At 46.3% G+C, this 23,260-nt stretch overlaps 1 protein-coding gene across 1 annotated transcript; it reads left to right on the top strand.

Annotated features, from left to right (window-relative positions):
- Nucleotides 1–64: 64 nt before the first annotated feature.
- Nucleotides 65–22,958, top strand: CENPN (centromere protein N). Its single transcript, XM_040410044.1, has 11 exons — nt 65–143; nt 1,895–2,075; nt 3,852–3,897; nt 5,897–5,956; nt 8,898–8,974; nt 11,185–11,355; nt 11,465–11,566; nt 16,495–16,555; nt 18,301–18,413; nt 22,030–22,147; nt 22,230–22,958. Exons 2-11 carry the CDS (start codon nt 1,905–1,907, stop codon nt 22,340–22,342), a joined length of 1,032 nt encoding a protein of 343 aa, XP_040265978.1. The 5' UTR covers nt 65–143; nt 1,895–1,904; the 3' UTR covers nt 22,343–22,958.
- The last annotated feature ends 302 nt before the right edge of the window (nt 22,959–23,260 follow it).

Here is a 23,260-nt window from a genome sequence, read left to right as displayed (position 1 = left end):
ATGGGGTGGGGGGTCGCTCAGGGATGACGTCAACAGGAAGCGACGCAGAGCCGGAGTATGATTGGTCCGTTTGAAGACACGGGTTGTTAGCGCCATAGCTCCGACGGGCCGGCCGGGAGCGGCAAGAAACCGAAGCGGCAAAGGTGATACTATAAAGGGAGCGGCAGTCGTGTGTGTTGTATGGTCACCGCTGTGGTGAGGGGTGAATGGAATGTTTACTTTTTTTTTTTTTGTAGTGTAAACTTTATTAAACAAAAAAGCGTACAAGGACATCTGCGGGTAATACCGTGCTTTAGTCAGCCTGTTGTGTGTCTGCAGTGAGTGGCGCGGTGCCTGGCGGCGGGTCCAAGGGCATGAGTGCCATTAGTGGGGCAATCCTGTCAAAAGGACGACGTCCGATCAGAGGGGTCTGTGTGTAGGTTTAACCCCTTTGGCACAGCACAGAGCTTTCTGACGTCCCAACCAGCGATCTGTGGAGGCTTAAATTTTTACTGCGTTTCAGAAATCTCTAAGCCGTGTCAAAGGGGTTTGCAATAGAATCTGTCAGGGGGACTGTACCAAGACCGACATTTCTGATGCTACGCTGCGTCTAGTCTTCACTAACGTGAGATGTGCCACATTTATTAAAGGGGTTGTCCACATTCGGTGGTGACCCTGTCAATCGCCGGACCTGCGGAGGGAGGCATGCTTACCTGCTCCCCGCCACTGGGTTTTGGCTCCTTTAGTCCCCTGCTGTCACTGACCCGCTGAGGTCCCACCTATCCTCATATACTTTGACGGGGGTCAGTCAGTGCTGTGTCCCTCGTGCGTCACGTGACACATGGACATGGCGCGTGGGGGATACGTTACCACTGCAGTGGCACAAGTGATCGTCTCAATGGCAGCGGGGGAGCAGTCGTGGGGAGCACTCTTCTTCCCTCTGCAGGTCCAGCGAAATTAGGGAGGGAGGCCAAAAAGGCTCCTGAATATGGACAGCCTCCTTAAGAAGCCAGTTTTCTAGCCCAAGTCATCTCAAAGGGCATCTGTCCGCAGATTTGTCCCTATGACACCGGCTGACCTGTTACATGTGCACTTGGCAGCTGAAGACATCTGTGTTGGTCCCATGGTCATATGTGCCGCATTGCTGAGAAAAATTGTGTTTTAATATATGGAAATGAGCCTCTAGGAGCAACGGGGGCGTTACCATTACACCTAGAGGTTCTGCTCTCGCTGCCACTGCCGCGTCCTCTGCACTTTGATTGGCAGAGCCAGGCGGTGTACATGGCATAACGCTTGGCCCTGTCAATTAAAGTGCAGAGGGCGCAGCAGTTGCAGAGAGAGCAGAGCCTCTAGGAGTAATGGCAACGCCCCCGTTGCTCCTAGAAGCTCATTTGCATATTTCGCTAATTTTTCTCAGCAATGCGGACACATATGAACATGGGACCAACACAGATGCCTTCAGCTGCCAAGCGCACAAGTAACAGGTCAGCCGGTGTCCTAGGTACAAAACTGCTGACAGATGCCCTTTAAAGGGAGGCAGGGAGAGCAGGAGCTCATGGATTTCATTGAGTGGACTCATTAGACCAGGGACCAGCGTTCAGCCTACAGCAGGGCATGGTGGGAGTTGTAGTTTTATAACAGCTGGAGAGCCGCAGGTTGGCCATCCCTGCATAAGACTGTCGGTTATCTCCCCCGTTCCTCCCGTACATATGCGATTTCAGCCGTGCGTGGATATGTAGTGGGGAGAAAGCTTCTGTCAGACGGCTAACAAACCGATCGGGTGGTTGAATCCAACATGCCCGATCTTTATGTCCCCCAACAATGTCCTATCTGAGGCGGAGTAATTCGTGAGGTTTGTGTCGCCCTCGGTCGTCTCTGCGCTGTCTTCATCCTTTTCCCTTTGCCTTTTCTCCAGCATTTCTACTATGGACGAATGGATTGCCGAGTTTATAAAACGGATAGTTTCTCGAATGCGTTTTGCTGAAGTCATGCCTGTGCTGAAGACATGGGGGGTTTTAGCAGAGAAGGATCTCCAGCCGCTGATTCTGCTGAGGTCGAAGGACATTCTAGCGATGGAAGTTGTCCGTCTCTGTGAGGTAACCCGCAATGAGGTCGCGTGCTCGTCTGCATGCATTAGTCGGGAGTCTTCAGCTGCCTGTCCCGATCCCTATATACACATGTACAGCCAACTCTGAGAGGGGGAGAAAGCCATGGGAACAAAAGGATTGGGCATGTTGAAATCCAGTACGCTGCTGCAGCCAATGACTGGCCTCTGCGGGTGACGTGTCCCATAGCAGCACATCACTGCTGGGTCGTGTGTCTCTTGAGAAACGTCCCCACTGACTCCAGTCATAGGCTGCGGCAGGTGACCCTCTCCATTCGGGAGACAAGTGAAAAGAGGCGGGGAGCAGGCGAGTATGAAGTTGTCGCACAGATCTCGCAGGCTAGGGTGGAAATCAGAAAAATAAAAAGCTGGAATTCTCCTTTAAGTTAAAAGAGTTTTCCGAAACTCTGGAAGTCATCAGTATCTGATCTGTGGGGGTCCGACACCCTGGACCCCCGCTGATCAGCTGTTTGAGAAGGCATTGGCGCTCCCGTGAGAGCTGCAGCTGCCTTGTAGCTCACGAAGCACAGCGCCGTACATTGTATAGCGGCTGTACTCGGCCCCATTCACCTCAATGGAGCTGAGCTGCACTTAGGTCATGTGACCATTAAACGTGATGTCACAGGCGTTGGAAAAGCTGAGAGAAGGCATCAACGCTACTGCAAGCTACAATGCCTTCTCAAACAGCTGATCGACATGGGTCCAGTGTGTCGGAACCCCACCGATCAGATACTGATGACCTATCCTGAAGATAGGCCATCATTATTAGGCCTCATTCATACATATGTGGATTTTCACGGACCACGGTCTGTGAAAACTCGTCCTGCTGGGTGCAGGGCTTCATTGGTTGCTATGATACCGTGCGCATCGTGCCGCCACCGCTGTACAGTAATACACTTGTACCATCTATACGAGTGTATTGCTGCACAGCGGCGGCGGCACGAAGCCCATGGCATCAAAGCAACCAATGACGCCCTGCACTCGGCAGGCCGGGTTTTCACGGACCGTGGTCCGTGAAAATCCACATGTGTGTGTGAATGAGGCCTTAAAGTCTCGGAAAACCCGTTTAATGGCAGTTAAAGGGGTTATCCCTAATATAAAAAAAGAAAATCGGACATCGTACAGCACATGACAACCTCTTTCTAACTAAGCTAGAACCAGCCTGTACCTCACATGGATCCAGAGATCTCCCCATTCACTGCTCTGCTAGATTTATATCAAGCTGACAGCTCAGGGGGAGTGTCTCTTCTGCTGCAGCCCATTGTGTCTCAGCTCTGCCTATCACAGCTCTGTGGGCGTGTCTCAGCTCTGCCTATCACAGCTCAGGAGGCGTGTCTCAGCTCTGCCTATCACAGCTCTGTGGGTGTGTCTCAGCTCATCCTATCACAGCTCAGGAGGCAGTTGAAGGATGAAACTGAGCATGTGCGGCCTTCTCAGTGAGCAGGACAAAGAAAGTAGAAAAAAACAAACAGCAGGTGGCGCTCTACAGATAGATTTTATTGAATAACTCAGTGGCTATGCTAAATTTTTTATTACATGCAATTACAAAAGTATTCAGATCCAGGTCACTGTATGCTCTTCATTAGTGGATTGGGCCTTCACCTTCATTTTTCTAGCACAGGTCAGAATATGAGAACTGATCCAATTGAGGACTGTGAGCCACACTTCATTCTTGCATGTCACAGACAGCCCTGTTTTTGAGGTGACCTTTATCTTACACTTAATTATTGCAGTGTTTTGTAATGTCCTTTTTTTTTTTATTTCACAGAGTAAAAAGGCCACAATGGATCATGCCGCAGATCTGGATATTATCTGTAAGTCAAATGCTCCCATTTTTTGTCAGTAGCATTTAGTTGCACCAGTAGCAGTTCCCTCTATACAGTTATCGAGACTTTTATATTGAAAGCCTTTCTTCAGGATAGGTCATGCGTATCTGATTGGTGAGGATCCGACACCCAGGACCCCTGCCGATCAGCTGTCTTAGAAGGCAGCGCCACTATCAGTAGTCTGGCGTTCATCGGTCACATGGCCTAGTTGCAGCTGAGCCCCATGGAAGTGAATGGGGCTGAGCTGCAATACCAATCAAAGCTGCTATACAATGTACGGCGCTGGGCTTGGTGAGCTAAGCCAAGGCTGTAGTGCTACTGCAAGCGCTGGTGCCATCTCAGACAGCTGATCAGCAGGAAGTCTGGGCGTCGGACCCCACTGATCAGATACTGGTGACCTTAACGGCTATGTACACCTTTGGCGGACACTCTTATCAGTAAGATAAGGATTGAGCTTCAAAGGGGTTGTCTAATCATGGACAATGGGGACATATCGCTAGGATATGCCCCCACTGTCTTATAGGTGTGGGTCCCACCTCTGGGGCCTGCACCTATATCGAGAACAGAGCCCCGAAAGGTGGTGGCTAGAGGACTCCGGCCACCACTACGCTGGCTCCCCATAGAAGTGAATGGGAGCGTAGCGCACGTGCGCGGCCCCCGCTCCCATTCATTTCTATGGGGCCGACGGAAATAGCTGAGCCAGCGCTCGGCTATTTTTGCCGGCCCCATAGAAAATGAATGGAGGGTGGCTGCACATGCGCAGCCCCTGAGGAAGCCGGATTGCTCCGGCGACACGCGTTGGGCGCTTTTCATGTTTCCAGGTCCACTGCACCAGCTGGATATGTAGGTTTTGGCTCTTGATATTTGACCTTATGTTGGTCTATCTGTATCTTCAATTTTAGTGGTCTTACCTTACCTTACATTTGCTATATGTGTCTTATTGTATTGTTTTATATGCTGGTTGATAACGCATACATTCATATGCGATAGCTCAGTGGACCTGTGTGTGTCGGTTTCATATATTCTATTGCATACCGCACTTTGTTCTATGTTGTATACAATTTTTTAATGCGTGTGTGTTGTTGTGTCCAATAAACTTTATATATATTTCTATATCCTTCATGGTTGGATGTGCATTCATGGGGTGGCCCTTTTTGACTCTCTCTTTGGGTCAGATGACTTGTCATATGTAGCTTTTCCACCCTTTGCACTCCTTTTAGTATTTGGTGTGCCCCCTGTCTCTTTAAACTCCTTAACTTGCGGGACTCCATTCTCGATATAGGTGCGGGTCCCACCGCTAGCGATATGCCCCCATTGTCCATGATGAGACAACCTTTTTAATGTGTGTTTATAACGTCACAGAGCAGAGCTAAGGGGCCTGTCAGCTCCCTTCCTGTAAGATCCTGTTACTAGAGCATCTCAGCTCTGTACAGAGAAAAGGACTCCATATTTTTAATAAAGACCAATTGATAAAATAATTTTTACCTCCTAATGAGTACAATACAATCATATAAAAAATTGCCCCCTAAAGGTGTACATAGCCTTTATCTTCTAAAACCCTTTAGTCAAATACAGGAGACTATGTGCTATAGCCTCTACAGCAGAACAAGCTGTTGACTTGTCAGTGTTATTGCATAGATCTAAGATTGGAAAATTGATTGTAAGATTGTCCAAGATTAGAAAAACATGGATGCTTCCAAAAAACAGCGGAGTGTCCTTGGGCTGTCTCTGGTGTTACAGCTTCACTCCATAGTAGTGAATAGGTCTAAGCTTCAGTACCCCATGCAACCAAGAGTTGGGTGAGGTCCAGTTTTTGGAAAAATTAGCCATAATTAGTTAAATCCTTGACAACCTCTTGACTAAAAGAATTTGGTGTGGCACTCCTGTGTTGCTGTTCATTCTTCAGTCCATGGCGTAGTATACATTTAACCTCGTACTCTATAGCTCATATGTTGACTGTTTCCATTCTTTGTTCCTTCTTGAACAGATTACCATTCTAACTCAAAAAAGAAATCTTGGGAGGTGTATCAGATGTCTAAGCCATCAGGTAACGCTCCATTTGTTTTCAGCTACAAATATACGTTGTGCATTAAAGGGGTTCTGCAGTTTGTTTAAACTGATGATCGGCGAGGGTCCGACACCTGGGACCCCCGCCGATCAGCTGTTTGAGAAGGCAGCGGCTCTCCAGGAGCGCCGCAGCCTTCTCACTGTTTACCGCCGGCCCAGTGACGTCACGACTAGTATCAACTAGCATGGGCGGGGCTAAGCTCTGTTCACTTGAATAGAGCTTAGCCCCGCCCAGGTCACTGATACTAGTCGTGACATTACTGGGCCTGTGGGAAACGGTGAGAAGGCCACGGCGCCCCTGGAGCACCGCTGCCTTCTTAAACAGCTGATCGGCGGGGGTCCCAGGTGTCGGACCCCCGCCGATCAGATGCTGATGATCTGAGGATAGATCATCCGTTTAAACAAACTACAGAACCCCTTTAAGTACTGCAATTTTTAACAAGATTTGCGCAAATCATTAGTACAAGTAAGGCCTCATGCACACGACCATTGTTTTGATCCACATCCGAGCCACCGTTCGGATGCCGACCCATTCACTTCAATGGGGCCGCAAAAGATGCGGACAGCACTCCGTGTGCTGTCTGCATCCGTTGCTCCGTTCCGTGGCCCCGCTAAAAAAAATATAACATGTCCTATTCTTGTCCGCGCTTTGCGGACAAGAATAGGCATTTATATTAAAGGCTGTCCGTGCCGTAGAGATGAAATGATAAAGAATTAAAAAGAAAGACATGAAAAATAATATATTGCAAGACCCTAAGGTAAGATCAAAGCAAGCGGTACCAGCCCAGTGCAGAGGCTCGGACCCCATCAGCTTTTTGAAGGGGTAACTCAGTTCCCAGTGCTTTTGGTGGCTTGTTTGTTCTGAATAAATATACTGTATGTGCAGGTGTTTATTTGTGCCTTCTACATTTTTCTTTAATCCTTCATGTGCTATGTGGTGACTTCCATTTTTGGGATAATGTAGGTTTTAAAGGAGCTGGTCGCTCTGTGGCTAATGTTAAGAAATGTAGGGCCCTTTTGTACAGGCCGATAGAGCAGGTAATGATTGAGAATCAACAGCAATCATTGCCTCTGTATGGGAATGAACAATCCTTACTACGATCCTTGATCCCCATAGGTCTCTTTCACACGGGCGAGTTTTTCGCGCGGGTGCAATGTGTGAGGTAAACGCATTGCACCCGCACTGATTCCGGACCCATTCATTTCTATGGGGCTGTGCACATGAGCAGTGATTTTCTCGCATCACTCGTGCGTTGCGTGAAAATCGCAGCAATCTCTATATTGTGTGTTTTTCACGCAACCCAGGCCCCATAGAAGTGAATGGGGCTGCGTGAAAATCGCAAGCAAGTGCGGATGCGGTGCGATTTTGACGCATGGTTGCTAGGTGATGATCGGGATGGGGACCCTATGGCCTCTTTCCATGTGCTGGACCATGTGACAGACCATGTGATGAGCGCAGTGACGTCACCAAAGGTCCTTTTCGCCCAGGTCCTCAAAGAAGAAGAAAGAAGACAAGCCGGGCTGCGCGAATAAGTGGATGAGGTGAGTTTATTTTTTTTTTTATTTTTTTTTTTTTTACCCCTCTATCCCTAATTTACTTAGCATTCTGTATTAAGAATGCTATTATTTACACAACACCTAACCCGGGTTCGGGTCTGGGTACCAAACATGCCGATTTTTCTCACGCGCGTGCAAAACGCATTAAAACGCTTTGCACTCGCGCTGAAAAATCGCGCATTTAGCCGCGACGCACCCGCATCCTATCCGTCCTTCACACGAGACGCCCGTGTGAAAGAGGCCATAGGGTTTGTGTTTTCTGCAGCACATCCCTGTTTACACAGATCCATGTGCTGCCAGCAAATGAGGATTTTTGGTGCCACATGAAGGCCTTTGCTGTTTGGGTGACCGCCACACGCTTACACGGGCCAATTATCAGGATCAAACCATCACTAATACACCCTTTCTGTGGTATTTTCAATACTCCTTGTTCGGTAAAACTTTCCTCCTGTCCGCCAGACGGTCCCATCCATGGAACATGGGGCATAGGACCAGACACGTCATTCATTGAAACACACGGGGGGGAGTTTTCTCAAAACTGGCTTAGTTGCCGATAGCAAACAATCGAATCCCATCTTTCATTTTCCAAAGGATTTCTGAAAAATGAAAGGTGGAATCTGATTGTTAATGGCCGGGCAGCACCTTCAATACTGTGCGGCCATTAACAATGCAGACTTCCTATACAGTGGGGTCTTCATTAGTTAAATAAGAGGCAGCTGCGGCCTAATCGGTAGCGTGGTACTTGACCGCCGCCGGAAACAGCTCACTACCACACCATGTGGTCATACCCGAAGGCCCTTTTTACATGAGCGAATTTTCCGTCCGGGTGCGATGCGTGAAGCAAACACATAGCATCCGGACTGAACCCTGACCCATTCATTTTAATGGGTCTGCACTTTTTTTTTTTTTTTTTAACGCATCATTTCTGCATTCAGGAAAAATCGCAGCGTGTTCTATATTGCGCGTCTTTCAGATTCCTAGCTCCATAGAAGTGAACAGGGCTTGCGTGAAAAACTGAAGGCATCCGGATGTAATGCAGTTTTCACTGATGTTTGCTGGGAGATGTGGATTGCTATTTTTTAAGTGTTTTTTTAATTTATTTTTTCACGTGCATGAAAAACTGAACGCAATTGCAGACAAAACGGACTGAACTTGCGTGCAAAACCATCAGTTTTTTTCCTGAACAGATCCGGACACAATCCGTATGGTTCGTGTCAGAGAGGCCTAAGGCGAACCAGAACCTGTGGTGAAAGGCCATTAGCTGGAAAACACTACAGTGAATAAGAGGGTGACCGGACGGACCCAGCAGCGTCACCTTAAAACTGTTCACTCTTGCGCTCTTACTATTTCTCTTTTCTTCACAGATTCAGACAAAAGTCTTGACGATGTCTCGAAATTCAGAGTGCAATTCAAAAAGGGCATCCATTCAGTTCTTAAAAATGTAAGAGTCTCTGTGTAAAACAATCGTCAGTCAATTGTCCCCAGAGAACTGTCCTTGTTAGGCCCCTTTCACACTGGCGAGATTTCCGCGCGGGTGCAATGCGTGAGGTGAACGCATTGCACCCGCACTGAATCCGGACCCATTCATTTCTATGGGGCTGTGCACATGAGCAGTGATTTTTCGCGCATCACTTGTGCGTTGCGTGAAAATCGCAGCATGCTCCTCTTTGTGCGTTTTTCACGTAATGCAGGCCCCATAGAAATGAATGGGGTTGCATGAAAATCGCAAGCAAGTGCGGATGCGGTGCGATTTTCACGCACGGTTGCTAGGTGACAATCGGGATGGGGACCCGATCATTATTATTTTCCCTTATAACATGGTTATAAGGGAAAATAATAGCCTTCGGAATACAGAATGCAAAGTAAAATAGCGCTGGAGGGGTTAAAAAAATAATAATAATAATTTAACTCCCCTTAATCCACTTGCTCGCACAGCCCAGCTTCTCTTCTGTCTTCTTCTTTGCTGTGCACAGGAAAAGGACCTGTGGTGACGTCACTCCGGTCATCACATGGTCCATCACATGATCCATCACCATGGTAAAAGATCATGTGATGACCGGAGTGACGTCACCACAGGTCCTTTTCCTGTACACAGCAAAGAAGAAGACAGAAGAGAAGCCGGGCTGCGCGAGCAAGTGGATTAAGGTGAGTTAAATTATTTTTTTATTTTTTTTTAACCCCTCCAGCGCTATTGTACTATGCTTTCTGTATTAAGAATGTATTATTTTCCCTTATAACATGGTTATAAGGGAAAATAATACAATCTACACAACCCAGATCCCAAACGCGAAAAATCGTGCATGTTCCCGCAACGCACCCGCACCTTTTCCCGCAACGCCCGTGTGAAACCAGCCTTAGATGGTCATTGGAAATAGCCAAGGACGACAGGTACATGCATAGGAGACAAGCCCGTTATTGGGGTGTCTCATCTGGACATTTACGGCATCTCCGCACCTCTGGGACCTGCCCTTATCTCAAGAACGGAAACCTGTCTCGTGCTGCTGGGGATGGAGACTTGGTGGTGAATTCATGGCGGCTCTCTCCATTTACATTTATAAGGACCTCTAGAAATGGCGGAGTAAATGTCCCGGGCTATTTTCGGAAGTCCTATAGAAGTGAATGAGGAAAGCCGCGCATGCGCAGCCAACTCTCTGTACCCTGTGACACAAGACAGGTCCGTGTCTCAGCGATCTAGGACTTGCTCCTAACGGACATTTATGGCATATCCTGTGGATATGCACTGAGGGGGACATTTATTAAGACTGGCGTTTTCTCACACTGGTCTCAAGCCCCCCTGCACCACTTTGTCCGGAAGGCAGTGCGACAGACTTAAAGGGGTTGTCTCACTTCATCAAATAACATTTATTATGTAGAGAAAGTTCATACAGGGCACTTACTAATGTATTGTGATTGTCTATATTACTTTCTTTGCTGGCTAGATTCATTTTTCCATTGCATTATACACCGCTTCCATGGTTATGACCACCCTGCAATCCATCATTGGTGGTCGTGCTTGCACATTATAGGAAAATACACTGGCCTCCCACAGTCCTGGGCACCAGAGAGGTCGGCGCTTTTTCTGTAATATACAAGCACGACCACCACCGATGGATTGCAGGGTGGTCGAACCATGGAAACGAGTAGTGTATAATGCAATGGAAAAATGAATCCAGCCAGCAAAGGAGGCAATATGGACAATCCCAATACATTAGTAAGTGCTTTGTATTATCTTCTTCTACATAATAAATGCTATTTGCTGAAGTGAGACCACCCCTTTAACTCTATGCCAGCCCTCTTGGTGGCATCAATTTGAGCCATTTTCCATGCCAGAAAAATGATGTGGAGAATGACAGTGGTGAGCCCGCCCATACCACGACCTCCTTTTCTCGCCACTTGCGGCGTGAGTGGGGAAAAATGTGCAAGTTTTGCCGCACGTAAGCCATGCTCTAAGACTTGCGTCACCTTTAAACCACCTTTGGCGTGATCAATGCCCCCCTAAATGTCTATATAAGACAGTCCCTTTAATTGTCCATGTTATTGGATGACCTATGGCACAAAATCATGCCCATGGATACCAGACTTGTGACAAGTTTCTCTGTAATTTCCCATTCAGGAACTCAATCATTATTTCCCTCCTCTCCTTGCTTCCAGGTAACCATACACTTCAGAGAGTTTGAAGGCTCCTTGTGGATCCGAATTGCTTGGGGGAGGGATTGCATGAAGCCTAATCAGTACAGGCCAACCTTCGTGGTGTACCAGACCCAGGCTCCATACGCTTTTATCACAGGCTGCGCAAAATCCCAGTGGCCGGTGCTTTCTCAGGTAACTGCTTGGATGCGCCCATGAAGAATAGTCTCCCAGTGTAAGACCACGTTCACATTGTCTTTATTCTGCCCCTTGCTGTAAACAGCGCTATTCTTTGTTCATCCAGGGCCTTTTATTGGCTACAGGATACAGGCAGATCCAGGAGATGGAACTGAAAAGCCGCTGCTTGAAATCCCTTCAGGACATAGTATTCAAGAGATTTAGTCAGGTGAGTCCTGCCGAATGTAGTAGCTCTAAAACGGATCTGTCTGTTTCTGTACAATCGCTAGAAAAAGTAAGTGAACCCTTTGGCATGACTTGGATTAGTGCATTGACTACTAATAAGGGCTCATTCACACGACCATATGCCCTCCGATACATACGGTCCGGGAGCATGGTGCGCATCCGGCTGCCCGCGAGGCTATTGTCCCGCACTCATAATATCATATGAGTGCGGGACAATAGTCCCACAGACGGCCCGATGCGCACAGCATCCTAGTAACCTAGGATGCTGTGCGCTCCCGTGCGCACGATGTATGCCGCTCCGGGACATATGGCCAGCTCACGGACCGTATTTCTCGGAGGGCATACGGTCGTGTGCATGAGCCCTAAAATGTGGTCTGATTGCTATCGAAGTCACAATCTGACTAAGCTAATAGCGCCCATGGCTGTACCATTCATGTCTTTTATTCTCTACAGCGCAGGGAGAAAAAAAGTAAGTGAATTTACTAACTTGTAAATTCCCATTTAGCAGCAATCCCACCCACGAAATGTTTCCTGTCGCTGCAAATCAGATCTGCACAACATTAAGGAGGTGTATTGGACCATTCCTCCCTGCAGATGTGTTTCAGTTGATGATCACAAGATGTTCAAGCCCAAAAGGAGCCCCAAATCCTGCTGCTCCCACCACCCTGCTTGACATTTTGGTATTGGCGTGCACTGCTGCATTAGTGCTAATAAGTCCTCCTTTGTCTCATCTGCCCATGGACCATTTCCCCAGTAGTATCGTAGAACAGCGAGGCGTTTTCAGGCAGCAATGTTCCTTCGTGGTGTCCTTCCATGAACGCCCTTCTTGCTTGGTGTTTGTGTAATAGTAGACGCCTACACAGAGGTTCGTACAGTTTGTAGAGTCTTCTGGAGGACTTTTGCTGATACGCTTGAGTTCTTTCTCAATCCTCAGGACCCCTCGTTGTGCTGTTTGAGTAGTATTAGCAGGACACCCACTCCTAGGAAGAGTAGCAGTCCCAAGTTTTCTCCATTTGTGGATGATTTGTCTATCCGTGGACTGATGTTCATCCACGTCTTTAGCAATACTTGTGTAGTCTTTACATCTTCATGTGTCTCTGTAACACGCCTTGTGAAAGACATGGTTCACTGTAACCAGTCTTTCTCAATAACTAGGCTTTGTGTGCCTTTATTTAAACCTGGTAAACCGAAATTTTTAATATCATCTCCTTAAAGGGTTTGTCGCCAGAATTAGCCCTATTAAACTGTCCGACATCAGCGATGTGCCAATGTCGGCAGACCCTAACTCTCCTATTCTCATGCTTATGGATGCGCCCCTTACTGCACAATTTTAACTTTTGATATGCAAATTAGCCTCTAGGAGCAGGGGGGAGGGGCGTTGCTCCTGCTCCTAGAGGCTCCGTTCTCTCACCTCGTGTGACGCCCTGCCGTCCTCTATTGACATGACCAGGCAGCGTTTATCTCCTCCTGCCGGCCCTGTGTGCTGGCTAAACAACCCTGCGCAGGGCGTGACATGAGGTGGGAGAACGGACCCACCACCCGTCTTGTAAACAGATACGTGTTGATTCTGAGACAACCCCTTTAAAGAGGACCTTTCATCGGTCCAGACATTGTGAGATAACTATCAGGCTCTGTAGAGCGGCGCCCCGGATAATAGTAAGTGCAGTGAGATATCGGGGCGCCGCTCTACAGAGCCTGATAGTTATCTTACAATGTTTGGACCGATGAAAGGTCCTCTTTAAGTAAACCTTAGGTATTAGCAGCATATCTGCCACGCCTTATGTCGTTAGATGTGTTTCTGAAACCCGTTTTGGCTTTTCCTCTTTTCAGGCCTGGTTCTAAACGCCTTCAGCAGGTGGGAAAGATCCTCAGGAAATCCTGACCTTGTAGCACTGTATCATGAACAGCTGTTTGATAAGGTAAACTCCAGTATATGGATTTCTTTCCCACCTACTGTAAAACTTTAGAATCACTTCTGAGAAAAGATATATATATAATGTTTTCCCGCAGACATACACCTTGTTAGCTCATGAACTGCTGATTTCATTGTGTCACCTGCAGCCTTTTGGCCCTGATTTATGAAGACCGCCAAGTGTTCCACCGATAGACTTGATAGATCCTGCAGGCGTTTAGTTTATAACAAGTCGCAGACCTCATCATAGATGACATGCCTCCATCGGCGGTCCATGCACCAGACTGATATCTACCACAGTTCACTTTCTGGTGTAAATAAGGATAAATGGGCTGGTGTCCATAGCCCTGCTCTCGCCACGCTCCCTTTTTTTGAATCCTGGCAAGGGCAGCGTACAAATGCCATTTTTGACATTTAAAGAAGACCTTTCACCAGTCCTGACATTACCATATAAATACCTGGCAGGGTAGGGCATACTGATGGCATATGATCTAGGTTATTATTGTTCTATGCGCTGCTCCGTTCCCCCCGCTGTGCCCCCCGTTCTGTTTTCCCGCCCTGTATGTAAATCCATACCATTGGTACAGGGAGGGGGAGACGCCCCTTGAGAAACACGACCGTCTCCTCCTCCCTGTACTGATGGTACGGATTCACATACAGGACGGAAAACCAGAACCTTGTACACCGAACCTGAAAACACAAGTTCACTCATCCCTAATGGTAATGTCAGGACTGGTGAAAGGTCCTCTTCAAAAAGTTGCAAAACCCGGCTATCTAACACAAGGAAACTTTTGTGGGTGGGGGGACTTATCACCCCCCCCCACCACCACCCCCCACCCCATTTGTTTTCCCATGACAATACATGCAGTTCTGAGTCTTACTGGGTTCACTGTTATCATAGGGTCATTCTGTGGCTACAAGTCACCAGTCCCATCAATGTCCACTCATACACTGGTAGCTGCCACTGTTCTAGGCAGATAGACGTGGACATAGTCAGCATTGTTCGACAAGATTTAAAGAGGTTGTCCAGTCCCAAAATCTAAATTATTTTTATGTGCTCCCAACACCCCTCACTATGCATACATATGCCCCCAATACCTGTTTTTCATGTCCTAGCTCCCCCCCCTGAAGACATCAGATTATCCTGGCAGATCTGTTTACTTTCTCCCCTTCTTGTTTTGTTGAATACATAACTTTATTGACACACAATCCTGGCTGCACTGCAGAGATGAGTCACAGGCCACGCCCCCCACTCTGCTCTGTCTGCAGCAGCTCCTCCATCTATAACTCCTGTGTCTTTCTGCAGAGACCGGAATCTACTTCTCACTCAGTGTCTAAATCCCATCACTGACCTAACATGTGTATCTAATCCTATCCTGTGTGATACAGCCTGCTGAGCTGTGTATCTAATCCCATCACTGCCCGTCCACAGGCTCTGCCCTCACATGTGTATCTAATCCTATCCTGTGTGATACAGCCTGCTGAGCTGTGTATCTAATCCCATTACTGCCCGTCCACAGGCTCTGCCCTCACATGTGTATCTAATCCTATCGTGTGTGATACAGCCTGCTGAGCTGTGTATCTAATCCCATCACTGACCGTCCACAGGCTCTGCCCTCACATGTGTATCTAATCCTATCCTGTGTAATACAGCCTGCTGAGCTGTGTATCTAATCCCATCACTGACTGTCCACAGGCTCTGCCCTCACATGTGTATCTAATCCTATCCTGTGTGATACAGCCTGCTGAGCTGTGTATCTAATCCCATCACTGACCGTCCACAGGCTCTGCCCTCAATTGTGTATCTAATCCTATCCTGTGTGATACAGCCTGCTGAGCTGTGTATCTAAACCTTTATGCACACGACCGTATCCATTTTGCGATCCACATTTTTTGCAGTCCCATTGAGTTCCATGGATTTGAGGTCCTCATTTTGAACACCATCGGACATGTTCTGTCTTTACTGGAACTGACATAAGGATGTAAAATACACACTGCTGACGCCCCTGTGCTTTCCACATCCGTGTGTCAGTTCTGCGAAAGATAGAACATGTCCTATTCTGGCCCACATAATGCAGATCTAAAACCCATAGAACTCAATGGGACTGCAAAAAAAAAATGTGAATCGCACACGGACAGTAACCTTATTTAGTGGATCCGCGACTTGCAGACCGCAAAACGGATACGGTTCTGTGCACGAGCCCTATCACTTATACAGCGCCCCCATAACGGTGACGTCCACAGCGCCCCCATAACGGTGACGTCCACAGCGCCCCCATAACGGTGACGTCCACAGCGCCCCCATAACGGTGACGTCCACAGCGCCCCCATAACGGTGACGTCCACAGCGCCCCCATAACGGTGACGTCCAGTGCCCTCTGTTTGCCATCCAAAGTGCCCCCAGGGACATGCACAGCATAGCGATCAGCCTCTGTGACTGATCGCTATGCTGTCACTCCTGCACAGCGCTTACATCGCGCTGTGCAGGAGTTAGTACAGGCTTCACATAGAAGCCTGTACTCTGCAGAGAGCGGCCGGCAATCCCACGCATGCGCACTATGGTTCAGCATAGTGCGCTTGCGTTGTAAGTGAAGACGGACGGGCGGAGCTTTCTTTTGCAGGAGGCGGTGACGACATTCATGACGATCCGTCTCCTGCACAAGAAAGGAAGAGAAGAAGACTGAGACTCACCGGAAGACAAGAAAGCCCGACAGGAGCAGTCACGTGACCGGGCGGCGGATCTTGGAACCGGCTGCGCTGTGGAAGGTAAGTATGTGCTCAATAATCTTTCCTCTGCAGGTTAGCTTTTAATCCAAAAAAACAGGTTAAGCCCGGAGAACCCCTTTAAATCCTAATACACTGAGCATTCATGGTGCTGCTGCAATTTTGAGTGGTTTTAGAAATCTTTGTCTCTACCATTGTGGTCAGGAGGTCTGTGTGTTGCATGTGCAGTGTATCATCCTCATGATTTTTTTTTTTCTCTTTTTCTTTCCATACAGCCGTTTCAATCGTATCAGTCAAAATCAATTCCCGAAAAAAGCTACAAAACTCCCTCAATAGGTAAGAACTCGTCAAATATGTAACTCTATACACACACATGTCGGAATGGGGTTCGTTCAAGCAGAAAAGGACAATTCTGTTTTGAAGAACTCCTGGTCGGGGGTGGGCGGCTGATTCTGGGGGGTCTTACTTTGGCTACAATTGAGCTAGAGCTAGAATCTTTGTCTTGATTTAAAGCCAAGAATGCAGCTCTAGTCATGATCTTGCCTGAATTAGAGCAGGTTGGAGTGAGAGCAGCATATACTATTCTTGCAGCTTGTGGGGAGGGGGGGGGGGGAGCAGGCAATGTGGAGGACAGGAGGAGGCGCACAGACCTTCCTCCAGTTCCTCCATGTTATCTCCCTCTGTATCAATACCTGCTCAGCCACTACTGTGTGAGTAATTAGCTGGTAAGCTCTCAGATGCTGCGGTCACTGTTGACGGTGGCAGCTAAGTGGTTTTACAGCAAAAAATAAATAAATCAAAAGGGAACATTTCTCCAGTATACAATGTTATTGATCAAAGTAAATAAAAAGATCTGTAACGACCCATACTATAAACGTAACCCATTATTTACCAGTGCCGTCATATCCTAGTGATGGCGCGATCGGTGTGGGTGCAAATTCTTGGACCAAGATCCTGCAGCCCTTTTATAGTTTTCCCTACAGAGCTAAGTAGATGCAAAGCGGTCAGCCCTCCAGCCCCTTCATTGTCAGGATTGGTAGGGGTGCAATGGTCAACCCCCCATGACTGTAAAGCAATAGGAAGTGGTCTAACCCCCCTCAAAAAAAAAAAAAAATTTATTTTGTCTTGACTCTAGGGTTCACTGTTAAAGAAGCACTCCAGCAAACAAAATGCCTGTGTATATAGTGCAGCATAGACTATTATAATAATACTGTAGAAACTGTTGTTTATTACCTGTTTTAGCTAATGTGCCATTTATATGTTGTCTGTCACCTTTGTCTTCTCAAACCCCCCCCCCCCCCCAGTATTGTTCCCCCTAATGCAGCATGCATTTGCCATGATGCATCTGCCTTTGCAGAGACAGAGGAGCAGGGTCTCGTCACACATTGCACTTACTCTGCTCTGACTCCTATGTAAGGGCAGTAAGTTCTAGATCAGTGACAATCAGGAACTTCTGGCCCCACTGCAGAGTGCTTGTGTATTCTGTGTGATGCAGTTTCAGCCCATTTCCCCTACCTTCTGCTTGAGACAAGTCTTATAGGAGGTAGGATAGAGCAGAATGAAGCTGCATCTCTTAGAAATACACTGGAGGTTCTGCACACAGTGCACACAGATGCTATAGACAGTGGGGAGTTTTGTAACCCTGCTGCTAATTATTTTACAGACTGGCCTATTAGATCTCTGCTTAGAGCAAGCACTCTACAGTATGCATGGAGGGACATATGGTTTGAGCAATAGCTACAACCAAGTCCTCAATTGCCATCACTATACAAGACAATATATATGCTATTAGGTCAAATGTGCTTAGGGCCCTCTTCTCTTCGTCATTCATTCATTTGAATGGGCACCGTGTAATGCTACATTTCCTCTACAGTGGGCAATGAGGGGAAACGCCTGGCTGTATTTAGAGGAGGGACAATCACTCTAAATCCTGGACTTTCACAATTTCCCATTAAAAATATATATATATTAGTGCTCAAAACCTTTCACCTTCGTCTGTACAGCCCTTGTGCTCTTATGTTTAGCTCTGTCATGGAGATTGTATTGTGTGTCGTAATGTACTTTTCTTTTCTTCTTACCAGTGGATTCAAGAGTAGCTTATGAAAATATTAAGGAAAAGGAGCGGATACGTCAGGTGACCTTTGAAACATTTGGAGATGGCCCTCTTCCAAAGCTGGAATATGCATCATATAAGGTATGCATTTACAATGGCGTCTGGAGTAGAATTGCCTCTGTTGAAACCGGAAGACCGCAACCAACACCTCAAAGTTAAAGGGCTTGTCCAGAGGGACTAAATTCTTAGTAAAGTGCTCAGAGCAGTGTGGGGGTGAAGAGTGAATACCCACCGATTTCCCCCACCACTGCTGTTCCAGTGCTTACTGGGTTCCCACTGGCCGGTCTGGGCTACCCACTACATGGCAGGAAATAACTGCCCAGGCAGTCGCTGGCCGCAGCAGTGACCCACCTCAGCCAGTGATTGGTCAAGCGGTCGTCTTCTGCCATTTTTTGTATAAAGAAAGTGAGACCAGGGAGTACACAGTAAGGATTGGAAAAACGGCAAGTTAACCCCTTAACGACCCAGGACGAGAATACTCGTCCTCAATCGCCGGCACTTAGCGCTAGAGGGCGAGCGTTCTCGTCCTGCAGTCGTTCCTCCCTCCGCGTGCGGTCCCCCGATCAGCAGCAGAGATCTGGCGGTTACTGACAGCCAGATCCCTGCTGCATCCACCAGCATCGGCGATAACGCAGATGCCGGTGGATTTAACCCCTCATATCCCGCGGTCAGCGCTGACCGCGGCATATGGGAGGTTTGCGCTCCCTCACCTCATACATCGGATCCCTGCGCTGCTGTGGCGGGGACTCGATGGTTGCCATGGCAGCCCCAAGCCATTCCAAGGTTTGGGGCCTGTCATGTACGGAAGCCTAAGAGGCCGAGCCCCCAGGCTGGGTCTCCTAGGCAACTGTTAGCGTCTTACAGTGTAAGACACTAACCGTTCAATACAGCACAATACAGATGTATTGTGCTGTATTGAAACAAGGCTCAGACCCTGTCCCATAGTGGGACAAAAAAGAAAGTGAAAAAAAAAAAAGTTAATAAAATTAGTTTTCCAAAAAAAATTACAAGTTTGAAGTAAAAAAAAAAAAAGCGTCCTTTTCCAAAAATAAAGTAAAAAAATAGGGAAAAGACATATTGGGTATCGTCGCGTCCGTATCGACCAGCTCTATAAACATATCACATGACCTACCCCCTCAGATGAAAACCGTAAAAAATAAAAACTGTGCTAAATAAACCATTTTTTTGTCACCTTACATCACAAAAAGTGTAATAGCAAGCAATCAAAAAGTCATATGCACCCCAAAATAGTGCCAATCAAACCGTCATCTCATCTCGCAAAAAATGAGACCCTACCTAAGATAATCACCCAAAAACTGAAAAAAATATGGCTCTCAGAATATGGATATTGTGTAAAACTTACATAAATAAAAAAAATTGTATACATATTAGGTATCGCCGCATCCGTGACAACCTGCTCTATAAAAATACCACATGATCTAACCTGTCAGATGAATGTTGTAAATAACAAAAAATGATTAAACTGTGCTATTTCTTGTTACCGGGCCTCACAAAAAGTGTAATATAGAGCAACCAAAAATCATATGTACCCTAAACTAGTACCAACAAAACTTCCACCCTATCCCGTAGTTTCTAAAATGGGGCCACTTTTATGGAGTTTCTACTCTAGGGGTGCATCAGGGGGGCTTCAAATGGGACATGGTGTCAAAAAACCAGTCCAGCAAAATCTGCCTTCCAAAAACCGTATGGCATTCCTTTCCTTCTGCGCCCTCCCGTGTGCCCGTACAGCAGTTTACAACCACATTTGTGGTGTTTCTGTAAACTACAGAATCAGGGCCATAAATATTGAGTTTGGTTTGGCTGTTAACCCTTGCTTTGTAACTAGAAAAAAATTATTAAAATGGAAAATCTGCCAAAAAAGTGAAATTTTGAAATTGTATCTCTATTTTCCATTAATTCTTGTAGAACACCTAAAGGGTTAACAACGTTTGTAAAATCAGTTTTGAATACCTTGAGGGGTGTAGTTTATAGAATGGGGTCATTTTTGGGTGGTTTCTATTATGTAAGCTTCACAAAGTGACTTCAGACCTGAACTGGTCCTTAAAAAGTTGGTTTTTGAAAATTTCGGAGAGAAATTTCAAGATTTACTTCTAAACTTCAAAGCCTTGTAACATCCCCAAAAATAAAATGTCATTCCCAAAATGATCCAAACATGAAGTAGACATATGGGGAATGTAAAGTAATAACTATTTTTGTAGGTTTTAATATGTATTCTAGAAGTAGAGAAATTGAAACTTGGAAATTTGCAAATATTTCCAAATTTTTGGCAAATTCGGTATTTTAAAATAAAAAAAAAAATTAATTTTTTTGACTCCATTTTACCAGTGTCATGAAGTACAATATGTGACACAAAAACAATCTCAGAATGGTCTGGATAAGTAAAAGCATTTTAAAGTGACACTGGTCAGATTTGCAAAAAATGGCCTGGTCCTGAAGGTGAAAATGAGCCCAGTCCTTAAGGGGTTAAATGTTGTTGTGGTGTTTTGTTTTTTTTTTCCTTCCATTCTGAGCAGTCTACTAAAAATAATTTGCACCCTCCCCCGAACGACCCCTTTTAACATCTGATTTTCTGCCATTATAGAAACCTTTTCTTTAAAAAATGTATTTTGGTGACATTTGTGGTGTGTTTTTTTTTGTTTTGTTTTGTTATTCACCAACTCATTGGTGAATTATAGCTCGGAATGTACTGTATTCAACATGTGGCAAATTTTAATTCTGACCCGGAATTTTACCACAAGACCTCTTATCTAAGATCTAACAGGTCTGAATCATCACTCTTTCTTTTTTTGTATAATTGTCTTTTTATTGAAGAAAAAGGTACAATAATAAAAGTGCACTTTTACAATTTTTTTCATGTAAACAATTGACTATCAGGAATTTTAAATGGATAAAATAGCAGGAATGACAATACAAATACAGCATCATATTGCTAATCCTATCAACTCCACACAAATGACAGCAAGCCATAATAAGTCCCGAAAACCGGGTAGATTAACCTCACATTCTAAAATGATAATATATACTATAAGGACGAAAATAGGAAACAAGACAAGACACAAAAGGATAAACATACAAAAAGGGGAAGAGAGTATTAGTCGCTCTTATCAAAGAAAGTATCCCAAGGTTGCCAAATGAATCATCACTCTTTCTTAAAGGTGTTGTCTCACAGCAAATGGCATTTATCATGTAGAGAAATATAATACAAGGCACTTACTAATGTATTGTGATTGTCCATGTTGCCTCCTTTGCTGGCTGGATTCATTTTTCCATCACATTATACACGGCTCGTTTCCATGGTTATGACCACCCTGCAATCCATTAGTAGTGGTCGTTCTTGCACACTATAGGAAAAAACACCAACCTACGTGTGCTCCCACTGTCCTGGCCACCAGAGAGGCCGGCACTTTAGGAAAAAGTGCCGGTCTATCTGGTGGCCAGGATGGTGGGAGCACACGTAGGTTGGTGCTTTTTCCTGTAGTGTGCAAGAACGACCACTACTAATGAATTGCAGGGTGGTCATAACCATGGAAACGAGCCGTGTATAATGTGATGGAAGAATGAATCCAGGAAGCAACATGGACAATCCCAATACATTAGTAAGCGCCTTGTATTAACTCTCTCTACATGACAAGCGCCATTTGCTGAAACTTAATCTCTCTTTTTTCTTTTTAAACAGCTGGAGACCTCATTCAATGGGGAAGCTGGTATTGCCAATAAAATCGAACCCCTCCGTTGTCTTGTCAAGTTCACCAGTCCTCATCTTCTGGAATCCCTCCGAAGCCTTGCCCCATCAGGTAACCTGGATAAAATGAATTGTCTGTTTTGAGTGTGTGTATATATATTCACAATGTATTTTTATGTCGTCTCTGTTCACAGGACTAGCGGAAGCTCCTATTTCGAGCTTATTGTCATGTATACCCCATAGAGGCAGGAATGTATTTAAGATCTCGGAGAAGAAGCAACCAGGTAGCAGCCAACCTGTCAGTTAATGACTTCTCCATATCCACGGCTGCGTCCGGAGTGTGTACACGTCCATCCACGTCTCTACTCTGCTGAGCACCTTACAGACAACACGCTAGCGCTGAAACGCCTGTGACCAGAGATTCATCTGTGCTCGTCCTGCCCTGATCTCTGACCCGCCTCGTGCCCCACGCCCCAGATTCTTTCCTTGACTGAGAGGAATTGGATGGGTCGCCAGGGGGGATTTCTAGCAAGCTGAAAACCTCCCTGCGAGATATGAAGTACCGCTGATAACCAGAACTGGCCGCACATAGTGACCGCGAATAGACTGGAAATTATGTATATAGAAAAACAATGCGGTTTCAGGGCGACCTCCTGCCGCTTGTGTTTACTGCCATTTTAATGTATATATTTGGCATTAAATGAAACTATTTTTTAGCCTCTCCTGCAGCGCATACGCCATCTTTATTTATTTTTTTCCTGTGAAATCCTTTTGATTCTTTTTGTAGACAGATTTTATTTTGCAAGGCATTTAATGTAGTATTGACGCACTCTGTTCACACTAGCCTCATGTGCGCTTGGCAGCTGAAGGCATCTGTGTTGGTCCCGTGTTCATATGTGTCCGCATTACTGAGAAAGATGACGTTTTCATATATGCAAATGAGCCACTAGGAGCAACGGGGGGGTTACCATTACACCTAGAGGCTCTGCTCTCTCTGCAACTGCCTCGCCGTGCACTTGGATTGACAGGACCAGGCAGTGTAAATGTCATCACACCTGGACCTGTCAATCACAGTGCAGAGGGCGCGGCAGTTGCAGAGAGAGCAGAGCCGCTAGGTGTAATGGTAACGCCCCCGTTGCTCCTAGAGGCTCATTTGCATATATTAAAACATCATCTTTCTCAGCAATGCGGGCACATATGGACACGGGACCAACATAGATGCCTT

Source organism: Bufo bufo, chromosome 10, assembly GCF_905171765.1.
Source record: "Bufo bufo chromosome 10, aBufBuf1.1, whole genome shotgun sequence".
In the NCBI taxonomy this organism is placed as follows: domain Eukaryota; kingdom Metazoa; phylum Chordata; class Amphibia; order Anura; family Bufonidae; genus Bufo; species Bufo bufo.
The sequence above is the reverse complement of the archived record's forward strand: the minus strand, read 5'-3'. Positions and strand labels throughout refer to the sequence as shown.